Here is a 24,691-nt window from a genome sequence, read left to right as displayed (position 1 = left end):
GGAGACCCAAAGAATTGACGGTGTGGTTCCAAGCAGAAACCCAGCAGGGCTCCAGACCATAGAAGATGTGACAGTTCATGAGTTGGGGCAGAAGGACTCAGATCTTGACTGAGGACAGGAGGAGGCCTCGGCCTTTTTCTTCCATTCAGATCTTCAAGTTCTTAGCTGGAGCCTGCTGCATTCTGCTTTATCCAGGCTACTAATTCAAATATTACTCTCATCAGAAAAAGTCTTATAGAAACACCTAGAATAATGTTTGACCAAATGTTTGAACATGATGTGGCCCAGTCAAATTAACACATAAAATTAAACATTATACAATCAAACTGTGCATCAGTTTTAAGAGCAGAGGGAAGACATTAATAGGCATACCATATCTCTGGAACATTCCATGTCATACACTATCTCTTTGAAAGCTACTGGAGGATGTGTCCCTCTAAAATAAAAAATTAAAACTTGGTAATTCAGGGAAAAGATAAAGGAAATGCCCAGAATAATGGCCAAAGGAACCTGATACCAGTTTGCCTCAGGCCTGCAGAGCAAGACAGTGTAGCATTCCAAAGGACTGGCACCAGGAAACCAGTGAGTAGAATCAAGAAACAGCCGTGAGTAGATCATGGCTGTGTTTGACCATGCTGAAAGACCCTTCCTAGCAGAAAGTTCACATCTACTTAGATAATTAGAAAGCAAGGAAGTAAAGAAATGAGGAAGGGCAAGAAGGAAATGTGTCATCGTGATGTGCTGCATGCCTTAGCTGTGAAGAGAAATGATCTGAACTCTTCAGACTGCTTTAATCAAAACTTGAGAGTGAGTACGGTCAGGGTATGAGGTCGGAAGTGGTGTGTGTGTAATAGCTGTGAGTGGGAGCTGCAGGGAAGAGGAAATGGTTTTGAAAACTGATTCTTTTCATGCTGTGAAATCAGGAGATACTGTCCATACTTGGAACTGAGTGCCTTTTGTGAATATTTACCTATAAAACCTGTCAATTGAGAATGGAGATGAATAAGGACATTTCTGAAGGCTTGTGAACTATACACAGTATTTAAGTCTTGTTTTTAATCTGAGAAATTACAGTAGAGGTGTGGCAGCGGAGCTTTAGACATGGCTCCAAAGGCGCCCTTATGCACTGTACAGGTCTGACACTGTCACCTCTAGAGTCAGTCCAGCCACATGGCTGAAGGCAGAAAGTGGGACAGGAGTGCGGGGGATGCCGAAAAGTAACTCGGAAAATAAGAACCAAGTTATTCCTGCTGTCCTGTCCTGAACCCCTAGTGTGTGATCCTTTGACAGCTGGAGAGGTTCCTATTCTAGGACAGTCTCCATGCCCCTTTCCTCCACCTTCATTCCAAATGACCGTCTTAGACACTAGAAACCCGGACTGGTGACTAGGAGACCCAAGTCAGCCGCTTCCCTGTGTGTGTTGCACCCTGAAGAAGTCTTTGTCATCTTATAGTAGAGTGGGCTTATTTATGTGCACTTACTTAGAAAAAATAAAGGTGTGATGAGGGAGCTGTAGATGAGGTTCATAAGCACATCCCCACAGCCCTGCCCTGTCTGCATTGCTTCCCAGCAGCTTGTACATGCCAGGCACACGGAAACCTGCTAAGCAGTTCTTGTCGAAGGCAGGCAGGATGTTGAATGGACACAGTACTATTCAAACCAGACCACATGGGGCGTCTCTTCTCCATAGCAGTCCCGTGACACTTGGGCTCCACTGGTGCTTTTGCTTGGGGACCAGAATGATTTGGTCCTCTCTTGTCATCTTCCGAAACTGCAATTTTCTCTTACCTTAATCTGATTGTATGGCAAAGTATCACCAAGTATCCCAGCCCACATCGTTCCCACCCGGCAGCAGCAGGCCGCTTCCTGTCCACATGCGTTTCTCTCTTGAAGACAATCTGTTTCTTTACTGCAAAGCCAAGCTTGTTCGCAGAAAAAAGCAGGGTGGTTCAAGGGTGACTGTGGGAAAAACATGGAAGATTGCTTCTAAACATGGCTCTGAAAAAGCTGTAGAATTTGCTTTAAGTACAAGTATTTTGCTAGTATTCTTTGACATTTAGTAGCCCGAATATTTTAGTGATCAGATTTCATTACACAAACTAAGACTGTGTAATCATAAAGCCATAAAACTACAAGTGAAGATCCATAACATTCTATTTTCATAAATAATGAAAGGGTTTGTCAAAGTACATGAAGCCTTGAAAACAAGCCACTGACAGAAGCCAGGGCTCCTGTTATTTAATCTTTCATTAGCAATATAAACAATTACCTCATTTAATCATTAGAATTCATGTGAATTCTAGATTAGAATGTGAATAATAAGCAAATAATAGTACATGATAAGCTTATGTCTCTACAAGTTTGTTAATCATTCTAGCAGCTTGCCATAACTACATTCAAGTAAACACGCAAGACATGTAAACTATCATAAGAAAATGGCGTAGGTCCTTACCAAAGTGAATATCCATATCAATTAACATAAGAAAATGGCGTAGGTCCTTATCAAAGTGAATATCCATATCAACTAACATAAGAAAACAGTGTAGGTCCTTATCAAAGTGAATATCTAATCTAAATATCTAAACTGATATGGATCTTTAGATGAAGAAAAATCCTTTAATATAAACCTAAAAACTTCTAGCATTATGTCAACCAGGTACACTAAAGGAAGTTAAATGTGTGTGTGTGTGTGTGTGTGTGTGTGTGTGTGTGTGTATCAACCTATTCCAAGGACAATAACCTCAACTGCTGTGGAGACATGATGTAGACAAGTACATGTCTTCATCCATGTCTTCATTCATTAATACAAAAATTCTTGGATAAATTGATGTCATTTCTAAACTCTTACTCTTCTTTTCCCTTTCAGTTAAATATGAGAGAATCAAGTTCTTGGTGATCGCCTTAAAGAATGCAGTGGAGATATATGCTTGGGCCCCTAAACCTTACCACAAGTTCATGGCGTTTAAGGTAGGCACAGAAGTTTCTTGTTTAATTCAGTGTCCATCAGAATTCTATTTTCCACATAAGCCAATATCAGTTTTATTATATACAGAAAAACTTGTTTTAAAAACAATTCTTGAATTTATTATTTTAAAAGACTCAAGTATTAAAAAATACTATCCAATTCATCACATTCAGACCTGTGATTGTCCTCCTCCATTGGAGGTCTATGAACTGTGGACTTCAAGAAGAATTTAGTTGGGAATAGTTACCAGGAAAAGTACCAAACACATTACACACCAGTGTCTGTGGCAGAGCACTGACAGTCAAGCACTGGCTGGTGCTTTGCCTGAGAAAGACAGGTCTGTGGCAACACTGTGTCTCCAGATCTGCCCATCATCACTGCATTTCTGAAGAAACTCCAAGCTCAGTTGATTCTTTGTCCACTCCTATTGCATGAGGCCGTCTCTGAATTAAACGCTGAAGGCAGTCACTCACAGAGAAGACCTCATCCTTCTGCAGTGCCATACTGATTGTCCTTGCAAACTGTTTACCTTGTTTTGATCTGTGCTCATCACAGATGGGTTGGGTCCTCATGAGGTTCAGCTTGGGCGGGATGCTGTTGTGCTTTGCCCCATTGATCCCAGATGATAAAAGATGAGCACCAGAAGAACCGTTACTTTCAGTCACACGGATGTGTTAGAACCACATAGCTTAGCCATATCCGGTGTGAATTGGTCTCCCCTTCTCTCTGCATTTCCCACTGACCCTCATTTCCCTGCTGTGTGACTATAACTGGCTTTGGGGTTTTTATCTCTTCTTTATTGCCACCTAGTTTGTATGTAAAAACTAAATATGTCCTGGGATTTCCTCAGTACTTGCACAGCATGACTCACTCCACCGCCATCTTAATTCTTTCAGTTCAAACGCCCGTTTGTTATATGCTGTGGATGACAGATCCATCAACAGACACGGGGTTTCCTCCATCGGCCCACTTTACTGCAAGAAATTTTTGAGTTACATTATGTTCATAATAACAACAAAAGGCTGACTTCCAAAGCTAATGTGGTGCTACTTTGCTGCCAAAATCTCTCTCTAGAAAGTCTTTTCACTCGAGGTCCCCTTCCCATTCCTACTCTGAAGTCACAGCCCTCAGGGTCCTGGCTACAGCCCATGAAAGAAGACACTCCCCTCAGCAGATCAGACCCAGCCTAGCAGAGGAAGCACAGAAGTGGGAACTGGAATAGGAAAGACTGGCTAGACCAGAGGCAGAACCTTCCCTAGGACAAAGACAAAAGGTGTTAACTTCCTTGTGCTGTGAGAAGGACTATAACAGCCCTGGGGAGCAGTGTTTGATGGCAGCTGTGGTTTCTTGGACCTTCCCCTAGAGCTCAGTATGTGATAAAAGTACAGAATCATGACAAAGGTAGAGAGACTGGAATTCTTTCCAGCTATGGAGCTGAGGGCCTGCATCCATTCCTACAGAACTTTGATAAACTTGCCTAACGCTCTCCACTTTTGCTTTCCAGTTAAATCCTTGGAGACAAGCCAAGCCATGAGTATTATGATGCGTCTTCCACACCCCCTTTCTTAGGCCCCAAACATAACTCTCCAAATACAGTATAAAGTTTAGAGCAATTGACAGCCATAGTAGAAAATCATAGCCAGTGTACACTGACTAAACTCCAACAGATTCAACAGCGGTGCTTCCAGACTCTTCTTGACGGCAGTAGCCATAGATGAACCTGGGTTCCACACGGGAAAGAGGGAGCTATGGAGATGGTTGCACACTCTCTAGAGGACAAAGGCCACCTATACAGGAAAGCAACAGCATCCCAGTCACCAAGCTTTTAACACAAAATGCTGCCATCAAAATTGACAGCTGTAAACTGTCTTGACTGTGCAAGACAAGAAAGGGAAAGAGGAGAACAAAAAATAGACAGTACAGCTTCCCTCCTGGGGTCAGATATGAATGGACCTAAGCCTGAAGGAGAAGTGTTTCCTGGCTTTTCATTGGAAAAGCTCCACGTCCTTCTAACAGTGGCTAAGTGAAACACGTAGGAGTAAGACAATCTCTTTTACTGCCGTGGATACTAATGAGGTGATTTTTAAAGTCTTTTGCAGATCTTCAGCATAAGCCTCTGCTTGTTGACCTCACAGTGGAAGAAGGTCAAAGGTTAAAGGTCATATTTGGCTCTCACACTGGTTTCCATGTAATTGATGTTGATTCTGGAAACTCCTATGATATCTACATACCATCCCATGTAAGTTTCAGGAATTGGACTGTCTCCTGCCCCTGCATGACAGCAATTTTTCACTTGAAATCATGCTAATCTGTAAAAGTTGTGAACTTTAGGTATCACTGAGTAAACCGAATGTTCTTAAATGTTTTATTGCTCCCTCAAGCTAAGTAGCACAAAAATTACATTATTTTGAAGATATCATCTTGTTTCTTTGGATTTCAAGTTGAAATGCATATGTTATATAGGAGCTGAGTTCCCATTTTTGGTTTTTGAGTCTATGCAAGAGAAAGACAATGATTAGATACTAAATTCTTGGAAAAATCTCTTTTCTGCTATTTCCAGTTTTTCTCATCAGCCTGAGGGCAATGGGATGTAGTGGAGCAGATGAACTAGATCTCATACCATTTGTAAGATGTGTGAACCTGGCAATGGCAGGCATTCTAGGCAACTTCTCCAACTATAAGATGGAACTTCAAGTACCTTATCATTAAATTGGCTCAGGACCCAACATATTCAAGTTCCTATTAATAATATGATATTTAAATCACTATCTGACACATTTCATAAAACATTATCTTAAGGGAAATGCTACATAGATGCACATATGAGAACCAGTGTGATGTAATAAGCTATGTTTCATGAATCCCAAGGCTAACAACCTCTCGGGATAGTCTGAGGCTGGTCCATGGCTGACTGGCATTTGAGACTCTAAAGAAACCCAGTCCTTACGTATGTGTTTTGATGCATTTACATACATGCAATTGTCAACTGCTGTTGCATTTATGCTTTTTTATTTGCATGTCTACATCAAAGCTGAGACTTGGTCACCACTGTGATTGTCTTCAAAGCCCTGTCTATCAATCACATGTTGGAATGACATTGTCAACCAGGAGTAGTAGCACCTCCTTTCCATAAAACCAGTCAATGTATGCTTATTTCTGCAGTGTGACTAGTGGTGGGGTAATTCTACTTTTCCCCCCAAAGAAATCACTAATTTAGAGCATTCTGGTGTTAGAGCTCCCAGGTGAATATTCTGAGTACTATACTCATGACCTTCTTGCAGGCACCTGACATTCTTACCTTTTGTGAAAGCAGTCATTGTAGTGGGAACCCATGAATTTCAGTGTCAGGAAAACATGCTCAGAGCCTAGGTCTATCACCAAATACTCATGTAACTTTGGTCAAGTTACATAACCTTGAGATGTAGTTCCCTCATTTGCAACAAAGCTTTCTATGATGATGAACTCGTTGAAGGACTAGAAATGATGTATCCAAGTGGTCAGCTGACTAGCACACTCCATACACTCAGTGTTACTGTTCTTCAGAACCAATAAGATGGATTCTGGATCAAGTAACTGTGTATAGCGGTGCATTTGACAAGAGAAGTGATTAAATCAGAGTAGATTTCAATCCCTATGGTGAAAATGACAAAATTTCATTTGCAATTCTTAACGATAGAAGTCAAGAGGTTTTCGTACTTTTAGGTCGAGTAACTCTTGGCCTTCTTTGTCCTCTAGATTCAGGGCAACATCACTCCTCATGCTATTGTTATCTTGCCCAAAACGGATGGAATGGAAATGCTGGTCTGCTATGAGGATGAGGGGGTGTATGTGAACACCTACGGCCGGATCACGAAGGATGTGGTGCTCCAGTGGGGAGAAATGCCCACGTCTGTGGGTAGGTTAACCATTCCTTATCTCCTTCAGCAGTTACACCCCCCAAATGAGACGAAAGTCAAGAAATGTGAAACAACCATTTGAGTACACAACAACAAAAAAAAAAAATAAGAAAGAAAGAAAAAAATATCTGTGACTAACACTGTAAGACTTGCTTTGTCTGTTTAATCTCAAGTCCTTTGTCCTTTTTTGTGGTTAAGATGTGAACAGATGCTGTGAGTTGTTGCCCATCTAATGTTTTTAATGCAGTTTTGGAAATTCCTTTTGACAGCCTACATTCATTCCAATCAGATAATGGGCTGGGGCGAGAAAGCTATTGAGATCCGGTCAGTGGAAACAGGACATTTGGATGGAGTATTTATGCATAAGCGAGCTCAAAGGTTAAAGTTTCTATGTGAAAGAAATGATAAGGTAAATCCGTTTCAACTTTGCTTTAGTGTTTGCATTTTAAGAGACCACCAGGTACCTGTGAAACCTTCATTTTCCTTTCTGCTGACGAGTCACCTCCGTGTTAAATGATCAGTCACTCTCTTGAAATGACATTATTGGTTTGCTTCATGTGAACATTCAGAATATGACTCATGCATCCAAGCCAACATCAAACATCTAAAACTTCCTTGTAAACTCTCGGTAACTCCTGTGGCCTGAGGGCCTGCTGGTGATTTAACAGCCATCTTAGACTCTCCTATGCATTTAGAGCAGCTGGCTCGTCATTCATCATCTCACGGCGGTCAGCCTTAGGTTTTTACTTTTAGGCCTTTCACGGAGACGCTACTGGGACTTAGCTTTCATATTATATTCACCCCTAAATGTAAAACATCTGACATGTAGAAATATGAACTTTAAAAAATGTCACTCATTCCCCAGAAACGAAGTCACAAACTCAATTCCTGCCATGTCCTGTCTCATTCCAGCCATGTGTCTCCTGACATGTCACAGGGGGGCTACGTTCTAATGTCTATCCAGCATGGTCAGTCACCCCAGGAGTATACTGACGTGGTCATGCTCTACCTCGCCCTCCTTGTTGCTGATTGCCTCAGAGACAATAGTCAGCCTGCCAGCCATGTCCCTGAAGCCGCAGATATGAATACCTGTAGGAAGGAATGTGATGGGCTGAACTGTTTACATCTCTTTGTTCACCCCAGTTCCCCAGAGGCCAGGCTGGTCTTCATCCAACCCTGATAATATGGGTCTGGATTGTTTGACCCTGGCTAACTGCTTCGGGCCTAGTGTGGTCGAGTGGGTAGTAGCTGTGGGAGACAAGGATGGTTACCAGGACTTACCAGACACTGACTTAACAAGTAGGAGTCCAACACCTCTACAGTCCTAGAACCTAAGACGTGAAATGTCTGGGTGTGGACGACCACGCTGCTGTAGTTCTTGACGATGCACCCCTGCAGGCCTGGGCCAGCCCATACTCTCAGGCTGGGGCCTCTAGTTTAGTCCCTGAATCCACAGCTGGGGACAAGCAACCCTTTCCTCTCAGCAGCACATCCTCACCATCATCCCCACTTCAATTCTCTGACCACCTAGAGTATTCCTATGTAGCATTAGCTAAATGTCAGGCAACTCCACAGGCTTCTTAAGGAGCATGGGGACAAAGTAGCACTCGTGACACACACACATTCCTCAGACCACAGACACTGGCTGACTGAAGGGCTAATGCACAGCTCCAAATATTATTTTCCTAGGGCAGTGGTTCACTGACATTCAGCTCAAGCAAGCAGTAATTAAGTTATGCTCACTCCTGGGGCCTTTGATAAAATGATTAAACTGGCTTGGACCTAATGGACTATGGTTCTGCTTATTGATGCCATTATCTCCTTTGGCTTAGGATGTGCCAGCATCAGCATAGAGGCCCAGCGCCAACCCCTGAAGCGCCAGACTGGATAGGCATTCAACAACTTAGCCTAGTCAACCATAGCCACTCTGGCGTCTTTGTTTTCAAGTTTGAAAACTGAACACTCAAGTTGTACAGCTGTCAGTAGCCCCCAAAATCTCACCCATAACTTTGGGAATTTAAAGGGATTCTCTTTCATCTGCCTCCATGTCACTTACAAGGGAGAGAAAGATTGTCCCTGTACCTTTTTAGAAATCATCATTGTCCCAGGCCAGAAGTCCAGCAATAAATCATCATGTTAGAAAACGTAAGGGCAGGAGGTCTCCATACAACGCCTTCCTCAGAAGTCACTATAGACACTGGCCATAGGAACTTAGCTGACACATGGCAAGGACAGGACATGTGAGAGAAAATGGCTGGACAGGTGAGAAGAAAAGGGGGAGGAAACCCACGAAGCCGAACTAACTTGTTTTTAATTTCAAACAGGTGTTTTTTGCATCCGTGCGGTCTGGAGGAAGTAGCCAAGTGTTTTTCATGACCCTCAACAGAAATTCCATGATGAACTGGTAACGGAAGAGCACTTGGCACTTATCTTCACGCGTTCTTTCTAATGTAAAAGAACATAACCCATGTGGACGTGTGCCAGTCTAGAGGCAGACCCAGAAGGCCTGGTTGAACATACCGCTTCCCTGTTTCCTCTCCCCCCAGACCTCCCAATAGAGTCCCCTCTTTCTGTGTTGCAGCCTGGTTGAGAAGGAGAGAAAGAGGTGGCAGGAATGTCCGGGAGACCCCGAGGATGCTGCATTGTCTCTGGACAGAGTTGGACCTTGTGCCCTTCGGAGTTAGGGATAGGAACAAATATCGTGTGCTTTTATGGTTAAGCTGTGTTTGTGCTGGGTTTTCAGTTCTTTTGGTTTGGGGTTTTTTTAACTTTTTTTTCTTTACCCCCTTGTTTTGTAAGAATGGGGAAGAATGCATACTGGGAAATTAGTCTTCTTCTTCTTCTTTTTTTTTAATTCTGTCTGCCTGCTAGCTTTAAGTATATGGTATGTTGTAAAATTTCCAATTCCCAGTAGTGAGAGACAGCACAATCAATGTACTTCTCTCCCTGCACTGAAGGCCATAACCACATTGTCGTGTAATTTAAGGACTCTCTTGCCTTCCCCAACCCAAGAGGCTGTTTTGTTATTTTTTTTTAATTGCTACTGGCTAATGAATTTTTGAAAGAGAACAAAATAGCTGGTTTTCTCCTCTCTGGGGAAAGAGATTTTAAATGGCTAAACTGCTAGCCTTACTCTAATAAAATCAACTACCACTTTTGTGAGTCTGACAGGCCGTATTTTGATATGGCCCTTTCTAGAATGGAGGGTGTTGAATGGGACAGAGATGCCATTGAGTTGAGTGGGCTTGTGTTTGGGGAGGGACTTTGGGGTGCCATTGTCCCTCAATTATTATGCAACAGATCAGGGCAAAACATGGATGACAGATGTGTCACCCAGAAGGAGCGTCTGAGCAATGAGCTAATATGTCTATGTAAATACACACATGTTCTTTCTTCAAGGTACAAAGTCTCCCTGCTAAGAGGTCCCTTCACTTGGCCTTTGTTAGGACTGAGACTGATCGAGATCTTTCCTGGAGCTGGGGTTACATGACAACCATGCTCTGGAAACCCAGTTCCCTCCCGAGGGTGCCACTTTCTCAAGATAAAAACTGTGACAAAGAAGAATTCCTAATAAATGTTTCTGAGCTGCCTGTGTTCTCACTGGGTAAAGGGACTAGACTCTTCCGCCTGCCACAGACACAGCAGGCACCAACAGCTCGGATTTTAGGGAACCTGAAGGCAAGGCTTTGGCCAGAATTCTGAGACCCTAATCACGTTATGTTCCTCCAAACTTCCCAACATACTGTTAACAACATCTGTGCAGAGGTGTGTATGTGTTTAGTTCAGGTTGACTTGTGTCCTTATAAACCCTTACTCGAATGATTTGATCCTTTATGTGACTGGCTGGGATTTTTCCCAAAGCTGTAAGCATGGCCGCCTATGGTATCCAGGTGTCGCAACATGGTATCTGTGCTCTGCTTCCTGTTTTAACCTACCTCGTTTTGTTGGTTTTTGTTTCTCTGTTCATCACAGCAGTGTTAGCTCCAGGAGACATATAGAGAGCTCAACGGGGCAATCTCAGCTGTATTGAATATTTTCAAAACAGTAGTTGACCAAATTGTTCTTTAAAAATTGGAGGGAGAAAAAAAATAATCTCCAATGACAAAAACCTGATGAGGTTTGTTTTTAAAGAATACAATTACTGGAAATGGATCAAAAAAAGAAAAACAAAAACTGTGATCCTACTGATTTTGCCTAAATAAATGAGCAGCTAATGTACTATTAATGAGAACAAAACATATGTTAGGGAATTGGTACCTTTTTAATCTGGTGTTTTGGCCAAAGGGGGTGAGGAGGGGGAATATTCTGAGTTCTGAATATAGCTTATTCTGTACTCCCCAAGGGTGATGGTCATTTGCAGTCATCTGAGCAAGTAACACACAGGATGTAACGAGGGTGGCCTTCAGCTGACCACCGGCCTGTACCCATCAGGCCCTCTAGCTCTCCAAAGCAATGCAACCCTGCGTTCTCATTTCTACTGCTGCTGTGATGCTGCTGAACCACGGTCTTCACAAATTGCGTGGGACAGATTCAGCAATAGCTCTGGCTTGAATTTAGCAACTACTGAAATTGGATGCTGATGTGGACAAATAATGTGGGTTTGGGTCTTGTCTCCAAATGTGATTGCCACCAGCTCTTTATATTGCTGCTGTGACATTCTGAACCAGAGGTTTCTTTAAATTGCGTTGCAAACTGATCTGTTTTTATGTTTTGTTTCGTTCTGTTCTTATTTCTAAGTGATACATCTGAAACACACAGCTTTAAATGATTTTTTATTGTGGGACTTTGGGTACAGTAAGAAATAAAAGGGAATCATTGTGTTTAAGCATAAGGTAGTTTGTGAATGTATTTTTTAAAATCTAGATTCATTGGAACAAAAAATCATAAGAAAACATATTAACGCCATCTTGTTTACAGTATGTACAGTGACATAACATGACATGAGCTTTTTCTGGTGCCAACAAAATAAAACACAGACGTTAAACATCAAGCCATGCCTTTTATATTTTTGTACGAATAGTTTGCACTGAGCATAAGGCAAAACACCAAATTTAAAAGAGGCCCACTAATCTCTGCTCCTTAAAATACATTTAGAGAATTCCTTGAGGCAGTTACCTTCAAAAGTAAATATTCTGGCATTTATGATGGGTCTCAACCCTAACACCGTGAGACCTTGGTCATGCAAAAATATATCAGAATGGTTCCTTGGGGTTCATTATACAGTTCCCAAATTTGGGGGTGGATTTCCTTTTGTTTGCTTATTTTTTCTGGTGGGTGAGATCTCTTTACTTAGTGTAATTTAAAATTTCTTCTGTTTTGATCTTTCCTTTAAGAAGGTTTTGTTCATAGAAATTAATCAGGTTTCTATTTTTCTACAAGGAAAAACCGCCTTCCCCCAAATTAAACTTTAGTAGACCTGCCCATCCTCAACACACTAAACTGCTGACCATTCAGCAAACTAACTGAACAAGGCCACACCATAGCTTTGGCTGGGACCTAGAAAGAGACCATCGTGCTTCAGTGCTGGCCAGGATGTTGTAGTTTGGATTCCTGTATCCAGTGAATGATGGAGATGGCTTGATCTGATTCCATTCAGATCGTATATGGCCATCCCACAACATACAAACAACAACTTACATTAAGTACCACAAGAAACTTGATAGCTCTAGTTAGATGGAGCTCAGTGAATTTTCTTAGGGAATTTTAAACAAACTTCAAGACCTAGACTTGCTTGTATTATCATGATTCTTATTCAATGGGGTACATTAAGATTAGGGCAAACTCTCACAAGGCCACTTAGATGGGGTTCTGTGCCTCTAACATTACCCACCATCGCTTCCTGGGGTACACGCCTAACAGACCTCGCACCAAGTGCACATTTTTCAAAGTCACTGTAGTTTCTGGTTGTCACTATCTGCTTCTAACAGTTTTCTGTCTGCTCTCGTGATGCACTGACCGTTTTGTCTCTGGTCTCTCCTGTGCAGTCGTTTAGAAAGAGGGGTGATGCTCAGGCCTGAGCCATTTGGGTTTTGTCCATTGACAAAGAAGGGCCAAAGTCTGACTCCACAGTCACAAGGTTCCCTTTTGAAACTGCTTTCCCTGCTACTGTGTGTACAAGTTCATGTCCCCGTAGCCTCGAACCGTGCAAGCGCTCTGTGTGTGCTGTCTCGGAAAGTCCACGTGCACGGGCACCATCGCCTTTATGCTGACTGCTTTACCATATACAGTGTGCTGTGTCATTGTTAAGAAGGAAGATATAGGTGTTGATGAAACTTTGACCATAACACATTGCAGGAAAGCATGAGAAAATCTCCCATGCTCCAAACACTCCAGAGACTCTCTGGTACTATGTTCTGGCCATCTCAACAGTTGTAAATTAATAATTACCTTTTAGTTCATTCCTGAAAAATGAAATATAAATGTCTCAGACAATGCATACGAACCATCTGACAAGCCAAGAACTTGCTTTCCCTGAGACTACATAATTATAACACAAAATTTAACCCCTAAAGTCCAATTTTTTTTATTTACCTGCTGGAATTTCTCATAGATGCCATTGTATTTGGCCTTGCTCACTACAGCAGTATTAGGGACCCTAAAATGAGCTGTCTTCCCATGAGTCTCACACAGTGTCAACTTAAAGGATCTCTTTTCCAGAGCCCAACAAAGAGTAAAAGCTTTTCACAGTTTGCAGGTCCCCAGCTGACAACATGTACACTTTTGCCAAGTATTTTCTAGTGTTGTGTTATTTCCATACTGCGTCATTGTTCTGGAAATCCCTCCATAGACATTTGTGATAGTCAACAGTTTGCACAGCATTAAACAATCTGAGATCATGACACTGTGCACTGAACTTCATTCTTCTGCACACAACACAGAACAACAAAGATCTCCCCGAAAGTTTCTAGACAGAAGATCCCTGGATAAGGTTTGTACTATTTCAAGTCAGATCAAAATCCCGCTAAACATTCGGGTGAAATCTAGAAAACACAATTGGAAATAAAAACAGTTCCCCGGCTTTCCGACCTCCGGCCGTGTGTGGTCGTCTTTGCACCCACTCACTCACCTGCGTGAGTTTGGTGTTGATGATTTATCTCTGATGGGCTCGCAAACAACGCTGTCAGGAAGGCAGTGCCGTTCCCAGCCATGGATCCCTATTGGTCCCGGCAAACACCCGAGCCTCAGCTGCACCTTTGCTATGCCTTCCCCCAGGCTAAAGCACGCTGTGGTTTGTTTGAGGAACACGAGACATTTCCCTAAGTCAGACTTTCACGCGTTGGGGAAGGACAGCAGGCTGAGTGCATTTCAAAACTGCATGTTTCAAACAGACTTTCCCTCTTTACATTTCAGCTGTAGAGAGATAGCAAGTCTGTAATACTAGGAGGGAAAGTACTCCTTTGCTGTGCCTATGATTGCTTACATTTTTAAACCTCTCATTTCCAAATGTGTTTTGAATGGTTGAAAGTCTGCAAAACTGGATGAAGTTGTACCTATGTATCTTCCTGAAAATTTCTTCCAGTTGAAACTTTGAAGTATTTGTTTTCCTTCACTTCTACAACAGTTCTTCAAGAAGTACTTTCTATGATGCTCATGCTGCAGTCAGGAAGACTTTGGTTAGCTCTACACCAAAGATTCCCTAGACCCACAACCTGAGACCTGCTATGTTCCGTTGTTACAGAGGAAGTATGTGTGATGGACTATTAATAGGAACAAGACACACGATAATTCCTCGTTTCCAGATTGAAATTCACCTTGCTCTTCCCAATACCCACTCCTCTGAAGCCTTTCGTCCCCTGAGAAGGTCCCTGAGCACCCCCCCAGTCCCGTGTTGCTCACGTATTCAGCCCTTAGCCCCCTGCCATTTCCAGCACTGCCCTTCTGAATGCTTGATGGCTTGGGTATCCATTTAGACACACCTACAATAACCTGGCTTCTCATTGTCCTGATCTCGGCTGGCGAAACTTATTATCAATGACTGTAGACTATAGAAGCTCCCAGAGCCATAGGGGGAAGCTCTTCCGGTGGCCCGTGGTGTGTCTTACACATCTTTCCAAGACAAAGGCTGTGCTCCACCCAGACCCCTTTCCCTTTAGCACACCAGTATCTCCCACTCCGCGGGAGGAGTCCACCCACTAGTGACACGGTGTCCTGGGACACCCTCTCCTCGGCCCCACAGCTCCACTTCACTTCCGTTTATTGGTCTGCTCCCCTGCAAAGAAAAACTGCCCTGGAGGAATTGTGTCTACGCACTAACTGAATTTCTTTCCTTGGCCTTTTGAGCTATTTTAAATCAGTCTTTCATCCCCAGGACAGAGGCTTTGCTAAGGGTGTTAGTGGCTGCCTCCCTGTCCAGTGCAGCAGCCAGGTCTCTGGCCACATGCTGCTTATCTGTGGCCTTTGACACAGCCAGGAAATGCTTCCCGAGATCGCTCCTGTGCACTGGAATTGCCCCTTTGTCGGCAGGTGCTAGCAGCTAGTACTGGTTATCCCCTTTCCAGGTGAATCTCTTCCATCCTGGAGCCTTAAAAATCACCTATATAATGGCATCAGCCACATCTTCATCCCCATTCCCGGCCTCCTTCCTGAAGGCTGGATTCATATGCTTAATTTTCTAATAAGCATCTTCATTTGAATGTATACTGTGTCCCAAAACAGCAATTCATGGTCTTCTCCAGATCGGCAAAATATTAGTCCTATCCTTCCATCCTGGAAAAATCTCATTATCATTATCAATCCTAATTTTTCTCTTTCATATACCATATTTTAGAAATGTGGCCCTTCTTAGATATGGGGTATATTCATGATCTGATCTGGGCCCAGGTCACTTTTTACCTGGCATAATGCTTTTAAAACACTAGCCAAAATATGCCACTCTTCCACGAAGCTCCACAGTGTCTTCCCAGTTCACTCAGAATAACATATTCATGTGGTCAGTAAAGCCACTGAAATGATCTGCCGTACCTCCCCAACTACCATAATTCCTTCTCTGACCTGTTTTCTCTGTTCACTTGAATCCAGCCATGTCCATGCTTTACCCAGAATACCCTCAACGCATGCCCCTTCCTGATGATAACCAGTACAGGAATCACATACCTGATAGCGTGCTCCTTCTCTTCCTTTAGATCTTGTTCACAATATTCCTTTGCCCTCAGAGGGCTATATTATAAAGGCCACCACCCACAGCCATTTTCTGCTTTCCCATGATTCATAGCTCTTCTTGCCAGCTCCTTTGCTCCTGGGTCTGTCTGTGAAGTGCTTTGAAGCTGAAAGTAGTTGTACAGGGAATGTTTATTGGATGAATAAATGAATGAAAATAAACTGTTTCAGAATCAAAGTGGCATAAAACTATGTGGTTAGTTTTGATTTCTATACCAAAAATAAGCTATTTTCAGAAGCCATAAAATCATAAAACATAGTTTTACTTTCATATAAAAATAGAAAACCCTGTGGGTTTTCATTCCTGGCAGAAAAAACAGCTGACTTTGACCCTGGCTATCCTTTCTTGTTTCATCTTCACAAATCCAGCTTCAGGAGTAGAGGAGAAACTATTACCCAGACCATGAGGAGAGCAGCATTTCAAGCCTTTTAGACTAACTAAGCAATGGTCCCAAGCTGTTGTCACTGCGCCAAAAGAAGGTAGATTTGGGCTGTGGGGAGAGGATTCTTAATTTTGTTTTATGAAATAAATGTTTAAAAGCCACGACAACAGTCAAAGACCTTCTGCCAGCTGTAGCTTCCGAAATGCCTGGTGACATTTGGGCCTGACAATCCTTCAAGTGGCAGGCGCTCGGAGGCCTCCCTGAGCAGCCTTCCATCCGTATATACTCCACATCATTGAATGTTGTTGCATGGACTTTCATAGTAGGATACTGACACACGCCTTCTATGGATTTGTTGTTTCATCAAGTGAGTAAAGGGCACACCTTGTAGTTCAATTTTTTCAATCATGTATTTATCTCCTCCCTTCATAAAAGCAAAGATATTTAAAAAATGAAAAAGAAGTAAGTGAAATGATGTCACAAAGGAAGAATTGTCCCTCTTATTCTGTGTCTTCTCACAAAGATGCTGAGACAAAGACTAGCCAGGGTCAAGGTCTTCATCTTTCCAGGACCACAACCACGTGGGGACATGTGGTGCTTAGTTGTGGATATCTGAAGTCCTTTACAAATGAATGATTCAGGTATAGGTAGGGAAAGTGAAAAGGAGGCTCAGAAGTATCCAAAATGTTACAGTAATTGAGAACAATCTAGAAACCAGAAACTTCCATTGTTAAAATCCAATAAATGTTTTTAAAATAAGTTTTCAATGATGTACATGAAAGTATCTTATTATTCACTTTCTTTAAAAGTGTATCACACCACCTTGACTGTATGCTTTCATTTGCAACAAAGAACTCGGTCCACGTTTTATGACAGTAACAACTTGAGACAGGCCAAAAATAATTACCTTGTTCCAAGTCAATTTACCAAGTGACGTCATAAGGACAGGGTTGGTAGTCTGTGGTTTGACCCACATTTTCAACCCCTCACTAGAGGCTGCATGACTCCAGGTTTCCTTTTCCTCTCCGCCAACTTAAAAAAGAGGTATTGAGAGGTAGAAGACATCTCTGGAACAGAACGACAGAGTCGGCACTCATAGTCAGAATCCAAATAGTCAGAGTTCCCCCATTGTGGAGGCAGAATGACCACATGGGCTAACACAGCGAGCGTCCTATCCGTCACTTAAAGACGACCTGTGCTGGTGATCCAGCATGCTGGCGTTCAGACAAAACTGAGGCTGAGAGACACCTGCACATTGCACTAAATGTTCCCAGTTGGCCCCCTTTAATATGGGCGGCCTTTCCTCAAATTTCACAAGATTTGGTCTTGAGTGAGGGAGGCTTCAGTTTTGACTTTGACTTTCACTGGCTAGTGAACTCTAGGAGAACACAGGAGCGCTGCCTGAGGATTCATGAGGGTCCAGACCTACTTCAGTACAGAAATACATTGCCCTTCTTAAAAGTTGTGGGGAGAAACCCTGACGTCATCCTCTCACACTGGAGCCCAGCATGTACTTGCCCAGGGGTCTCTTAAGCTGACCTCATCGAGGTAAGTGGTAGTAATCTCTATGTGTGCCAGTACCATCAAAGGGTAGCCATGCTTGAGACAGAAGTCACCACAAAACGCACCATATTCCAAGTGCCTTGTCAGACTGACTTCCAAAGTTTCAAAATATGATGGATTTCTGTCATATACACCAGAGAACTTAAAAGCAACCAAAGTTCATAAATACTTTAAAATAAAACTTTATTTTATAAGAAATGTTTCCACTTCATTAACACATCTACAGACAGTGCTCGGTGGACATACCATGCAACTGAACCCTTGCCTGCAACTTCCAGTTTTGCAGAGGCCCTTAAGACCCCCACTTGTCTCTTCATTGCGTTTTATGACAATGTCTTTATGTAGGTAATGTACTAATGGTCATTGGTTTAGTTCATCTAATAAAGCTGTCTTAATCACATTCACATGTAAGAGGACTCAAAATGATGATGTTTTTATTTATATTTTTTGACCAGTCCATACAACATCTGGAGGCAACCACGATCTTACTAAATCATGGCCTGCCCGTTCTATGCATGTCAAGAGTAAGCAAAGCAGCCTTGGTTTATCAGCTGCCTGTGCTACATACAGCCAGCCCCACACTGGATGCTGAAGCAGAAGCTAAGCTGCTGATGAAGAAATTACCCCTGCCCATCCCCTTCTCCTCCCGCCAGGAGCAACGGTCTCCTAGGTAGCTGAGATGAAGACGGCAGAGGGGCAGGAAACATGTATTCTCAGGCACTAACAGGGTAGTCTAGCCTTTGACAGAGGGATGCAGAAACTTTGGAGGGAAGTGTTGTCTGAGTTTTCCTGGAGAGACACAGTATCTATTCACCCAAGGTAAGGCCCTAGCAGCAGACCAAAGAGTGAGGCCACCCAAGTCTAGCTTAGAGCACAGGTGACTTTGTTGTGGTTACAGGGGCACAGATGACTCAAAAGTACCTGCATCACTGGGAAAATAGAGTCACAGTCCCAGAGTTCAGTGCATAACTAGCAGTTTGGCAGGTTGGAGGGTGCAGTTCTTCTTCATAGCAATTGTTACTGGTTATGTAACCTCAGGGGAGGCCTTATAAATGTTTTAAGATTCAGGAACTTCCTAAGCCTTTTAAGTTTCATTTATTTCCCGAGTCTTAACAAGCTCCCCACAGAGAAAATTTTTCATTATGGAGGAGATTGCTTTGGAATTGTTATGAAAACTGTAAAGAAGTACCCTTCCTTAGCATGTCAGAACAGAAAACAAGAAGGAGGCCTTCAAGGTAGCCAGAGCAGTTGAAGCAAAGGCCCAGGGGATACAAAAAAAAAAAAATGGCGTGTAGTTCAACATAACCAAGAAAGTGTTGGTAGAGCAGCAAAGTAATCAGCTGACTGTGAGTGTTTATCATGTCTTCTGGGGCCCATGCTCACCTTTCTCCCAGGCCACAAGGGTTCCAGATGCAGTGATAGCACACTTCCTGGCCTCTGGTGAGAGAAGAACATGTTAGGACTATTGATGATGTGTTGATGGGTTGTGCTCCTAAGCCCCTACCCCATGAGTGGATCACTGTGCCTGTAGATCTGAGCATTCTTTTAGCTGCTTTCAACACTAAACACCCCAATTTTCCTCAGGGAGTTCCAGCTTTGCAGCATGGAACTACCCTGCTGCCCCACTAATTCAAATGCTCCTAGTAACTCAAGTGCTTATTTCCAAGGAAACATGGTGACCACACCTCCCCACATAAGCAGGAATCTGGTATGCTGATGTCACCATCCTGGACAACCCATCAAACCTCAGAGAAACAGGACATTTGGACTTGCACTCTGCACAGTCGGGCTTTCCAGTGGGCACAGAGACCAAATGCCTCGGGTCATATAGGATAATCCGTTAGTAAAGTGTTCTCTGTGCAAGCATAAAGACCTGCATTTTATCTCCAGAGCCCATGTGAAACCAAACCAAAACAACAACACCACAAAAACAGACATTGTGCTTGCTTGTAATCCTAGCACTGGGAAAGTGGAAAGAGGTAGATCTTGGAGCTCACAGGCAAGCAGCCCAGCCTAGCTGATGAACTACAAGCCAGGGAGAGACCCTGTGTGAAAAATAATGTGCATGGCACCCAAGGAACAACACCCAAAGTTGACCTCTGGCCTCTACATGCACACACATCTGAGCATGCATGTACCCCCCCAAACACATGAACACACACACACACACACACACACACACACACACACACACACACACACACACACTCATATCAATACACATATACATAAGAAATCAAGTCTCCAAAGCACTACTTCCTCATGCTGTACAGGCACGTTAGCTACCATCTTGTCCTGTGTAAGGCTTTGAGAAGAGAGGCTGGAGGATGATTTACCTGGCCACCTGAACCTCGTATCCTTACCCTTGCACCTCACCTACAGTTAAAACTCCTGAGTGGCCTTAGCGCTGGGAACACCCTCCTGCTCCATCCAGCATTGCTGCTCCTCGGGCCTGTGGCAGGTCAACTCGGCGGGAAGACTGCCAGGCACAGGCCTCAGGCCTCTGGGTCGATCATTTCACTTTGTCCTGAAGCTAAGTCAGTGATACCTTCCAATGTGTAGAAAATGTTGTAAAAGCACATTGAATGCCTGACATCACTCTGAACTGTTTCTTTGTGTTTACTGTCTTATTATTGATCTTCAAACCTGCATTTATTTGAGAGTAAAAATTTATTTAATACTCATCTTTATACATGACTTGTTTTTCAATCTTTTTGCCTTTCCATCTTATTTCACAGTTGTCTTTATTTCTACTTCTGTGAGGTTCCAAATCCCTCATTTTGTTCTCACATTCCTTGAGTATTTTCTATGTAAGCTTCTGCATTCACCTCTAGGTGTTGTTTTAACTGCTCTTGCTGTCTATTTACATTCTGTCTAGTTCTTTTTTTAAACATAGACTATGTTCCCTTGCTCATACCCCTTTTCTCTTAGTGTTCATTCTTTTATCTGTTTCTACTGTTTTGATTATATTTCTGTGACATTTAAATTTCTCTCTCTGGTTTTAATTTTAATTTGTAGCTTACCCATGTCCTACATTATCTTATAAACAGCAACATAGACTGATCAAGAGAGCACTTGCCCAGCGTGTCCGGCTAAGGGTTCTGAGTAAGAAGCCATTCCTGTTTATCACCATCACACCAAAGGGCAAAGCGTCCACTCCACAATAGCTCACCGAAATGCAGTGGCGTCAAATCAGTGTTACAGATGTCAGTGGCAGCACCGGGAGCCGCTTGGTCCTCGGCCTTTGTCTAAAAGGAACGTGAAAATAGAATGGAAAGAGGACAGGTGCTAAACAACCGGAAGAACAGACTTCTGAAGTCAGGATGCCTGAGAGTCGGGCGATGGCGCAGACTCAACTGCCGCCAACCTCTGATTCTTGTTCTTGATGCAGGGGTCAGCTCAACCATCCCTGACGGCATCTACCCCCTCCTGCATCTGGATAAGAGCTGTGTGATCTTGGTCCACAGATCTTCTTACAATGTGCCATAAGACACAAGAGAGAGTTTAGAAGAGTCTTTACTTAAAAGAATTATAATTTTAAATCACAGTATAGATAAAGAGAAAGCTGTGTGTTTATGTATGTGTGAGTGTGTATTTTGTGAGTGCATATGCACCTATCTGTGCATGTATGTGAGTGTATGAGTGTGTGTATATGCCTGTATATTGTTATATATGCTCTTCTAAGTAGCCAAGATGAAACGTTTCCCTGTCCCCATACATTTTTAAACACCAAATAACTTTATCGACTATCTGTTGTTTGGTGCATATTCCATCTGGTGACTCTGGGTTTATATTCCTGCTACATTACATATGAGTCTGCCTCACCTGGTAAGCTTTAAGTTTGTTTGTTGAACATAACTCTACTCTAATGTAAGATACTTTACAAGAAGGAAAAAGAAAAAGCCCGCTCTTCAGACTCAGTTTCGCCTGTCAACAGGGCAGCTTTCAGTGCAAAGCCACAGCGTCTCCCGAGATCTCTGTCTTCCTCCAACACTCCAGGACTAACAGCAATCTTCCCGGGAGCTCACAATGACAGCAGACAAAGCCTTGCCTCCAACGGCTGCTACTGAGATGCACACGTCTCTTACTCCGTAGACGTTTCAAATGTCAGTCTTTGGGACCTCAGCATCTGGAGCAGTTGTCTCTTGGTGGAGCTGACTCTGCTCAGCAAGCCAAAGGGCTAAAATGCTAGCGGGCTTTCACAGGGCAAGAATCCATAAAGCAAGTGTGTGAGTCTGTGATAAGGACAGAAGGATTCGAAGCTACCTCTTGTGTTGTATGGCATTTTGTTTGTGTTCTGATAAATAAAGCTTACCTGGAGATCAGAGGGCAGAGCTAGCCACTAGTTAATCATAAAGGCCAGGCAGTGGTGGCACATGGGAGGAGGAAGCAGGAAAATCATGAGTTCAAGGCTACCCTGGGCTACACGAGATTGAACCAGTCTAAAAGAGAAACAGAGCCAGGTGGAGTGGTACATGCCTTTAATCCCAGCATTAGGGAGGTGGAGACAGGAATATAAGGCCAGTGGAGACAGGGTCGCCCCCTCCCCAATTTGGTCTGAGGATTCATAGAAGTAAGAACTCTCTAGTGGTTGCTTCTCTGCCCTCTGATCTCCAGGCAAACTTTATTTGTCAGAACACAAACAAAATATCATACAACACTCTTGCCGGAGTTATCTTCTCCAGAAATGAATACAAGAGAATCTGTCACTTGGGTCCCCAACCCTACACTTGAATCACTAAGGTTCCTAACCCCAGAGGAACACTTGAAACTCTCTTCATTCTTTAGAATGAAGTGTTGTTGATTATTTTTTCTCTTTTGGGGGACCACCCAGCTCCTAAACGAATCACACATGGAGACTTATTCTTACTAATAAATGCCTGGCCTTAGCTTGACTTGTTGCTAGCCAGCTTACTTAAATTATCCTGTCTAGCTTTTGCCTTCAGGCTTTTACCTTTTTCTATTTCTGCATACCTTTCATTATTTCTTACTCCGTGTCTGACTGTGTAGCTGGGTAGCTGGCCCTGATGTTCCCTTCCTTCTCTGGATACTCCTACTTCTCTCTTGTTCCTTGATCTTTTTCTCTCAAATTTCTCCTTCTATTAATTCTTTCTGCCTGCCAGTCCTGCCTATCCATTCTCCTGCCTCACCATTGGCCATTCAGCTCTTTATTAGACCATCAGATGTTTTAGACAGGTGCAATAACACAGCTTCACAAAGTTAAACAAATGTAGCATAAACAAAAATAGCACACCTTAAAATAATATCCTCCAACAGTGAAGTGTCAGCAAGAGACACAACCCTTATCCTCTCATGCCTTTAGAGCATAAAAGTGACCTCCAGAGAACTTAGTGCCTAACCTGCCGGTGCCCACTACCTTATGGGCCAAGTAGCTCAAGTGGTCCAGAGGCTGGAGCAGGGGAGGAATGCAAGCTTGGTACCTGATCACCCAGGTCTGTACTCCTTTCATTTACCTCACTCTCTTCCTAGACATCCAGCTCTCTACCTGGCCAAACATCAAGCCATTTGTTCCCATGGGTGTTGGACAGATCCTTGCAGATGGCCAGAAAGAACAAAGCATATACCTTGTGCTTCCATTACAGAAAGAGCCTCCGAAGGAGAGTTTTTTAAAGACAGAAAGACAGTGCAATCCCAGGCTAGACTGCACACTTCTGGAAGTGAGGATAGCTAATCCATGCCAAGGTTCACTCTGCTGCAGCCAGGAACTTCCAGGGGAGCTCACAGTCTGCTCAAGGAACACAAAGCTGCAGTGTCAGCCGCGGTGACCTTGGCTTCTGATTCAAGCCTTGCGTGGATCTCTAAAGAACCTCTCCTCCTCCTCAAAAGCTGCCTCCCTACCCCAAACACCTCATAGTGCTTGACCAAAACCCACTTGCCCTGCTCCAAGGCAGGAGGTGACTCCACATTGTGAAGGAAGGGGACAAGCTATTTGGGCTTAGTGTGCTAATGGTGCCTCTGATGCTCAGGCTATCTGCAGAGCTGCATTCTGTGTTTGCACACACATTTAGGGCTTTCTGGGGAGGGCAGAGCTAATGAAGTTGGTTGTTTCTCAGAGATCCACGAGACAAAGGAGCCCTTGGGTCAACAACTTGTCTACCCGGGATTGCACCATCTGCTTGTTCCCGTACATTCCTGGAACTCCTGTCTCCTAAACAGCTGACAGGAGACTCCTCCGGCCCTGACACTGCTCCTTTCACTGGTGACCTGTTGGTCAACAACACTGAGCAACATTGTTTGCTAACCCTCAACAAGGACCTCATGATCTTCGCTCCCATTTTTTATGTCCACCTCATCAGCTTCCCTCAGCAGCCTGCAAATGAACTGCAAATGCTTTTCAAGGCAATGGCAGGAAGGAGCTGAAACAGTGACTGAAAATGATTAACCTGAGGACATTAAAGAAACACAAACTCATATCAGAAAGATGCCCTGCAGAGCACCATGTCCTTTTAGGCACATTCAGCTGGAAAAAGTGGTTAGGAACAGAGCATTTTGATGACTTAATTTAAACTGGGATGATTCAAGGATTATAAACAAAACTTTCCTGTGTGTGGCAGTAGCATTCAATTAGATTAAATTGCCTGGTGATTAATTAATTGAGGACAGTGCTCACTGAGAAACTGCCATCAATACACATCTGTTAAATCAATTTGCCACAGATTGTCAAACCTCTGGGGCCTAGAGAGTACAAATCCAGGGACACCCATTCA

General features: G+C 43.2%; 2 protein-coding genes across 7 annotated transcripts in view; one reads left to right on the top strand and one right to left on the bottom strand.

Moving 5' to 3' along the window:
• Tnik (TRAF2 and NCK interacting kinase) overlaps positions 1-11,851 on the top strand; it is a 418,588-nt gene extending 406,737 nt beyond the window's left edge. For all 4 annotated transcript variants that reach the window (XM_006971170.4, XM_016000780.3, XM_006971168.4 and 1 more), the window contains 5 exons: positions 2,867-2,967; positions 5,055-5,204; positions 6,701-6,860; positions 7,131-7,270; positions 9,186-11,851. In XM_006971170.4, the coding sequence (XP_006971232.1) occupies positions 2,867-2,967; positions 5,055-5,204; positions 6,701-6,860; positions 7,131-7,270; positions 9,186-9,269 (635 nt within the window). In that variant the 3' untranslated portion in view covers positions 9,270-11,851. The remainder of the gene's footprint in view (positions 1-2,866; positions 2,968-5,054; positions 5,205-6,700; positions 6,861-7,130; positions 7,271-9,185) is intronic.
• The window catches only part of LOC121830097 (uncharacterized), a 35,186-nt gene continuing 20,187 nt past the window's right edge, over positions 9,693-24,691 (bottom strand). The window contains exons 4-7 of one of the 3 annotated variants that reach the window (XM_076573948.1): positions 21,136-21,211; positions 19,347-19,400; positions 17,308-17,467; positions 9,693-16,124 (exon numbers count right to left, since the gene is read on the bottom strand). In XM_076573948.1, the coding sequence (XP_076430063.1) occupies positions 17,379-17,467; positions 19,347-19,400; positions 21,136-21,211 (219 nt within the window). In that variant the 3' untranslated portion in view covers positions 9,693-16,124; positions 17,308-17,378. The other 2 variants (XM_076573951.1, XM_076573949.1) reach the window with 2 other exon arrangements.

Source organism: Peromyscus maniculatus, chromosome 6 (genome assembly GCF_049852395.1).
Source record: "Peromyscus maniculatus bairdii isolate BWxNUB_F1_BW_parent chromosome 6, HU_Pman_BW_mat_3.1, whole genome shotgun sequence".
NCBI classification, from domain to species: domain Eukaryota; kingdom Metazoa; phylum Chordata; class Mammalia; order Rodentia; family Cricetidae; genus Peromyscus; species Peromyscus maniculatus.
This window is presented reverse-complemented; position numbering and strand designations above follow the sequence as displayed.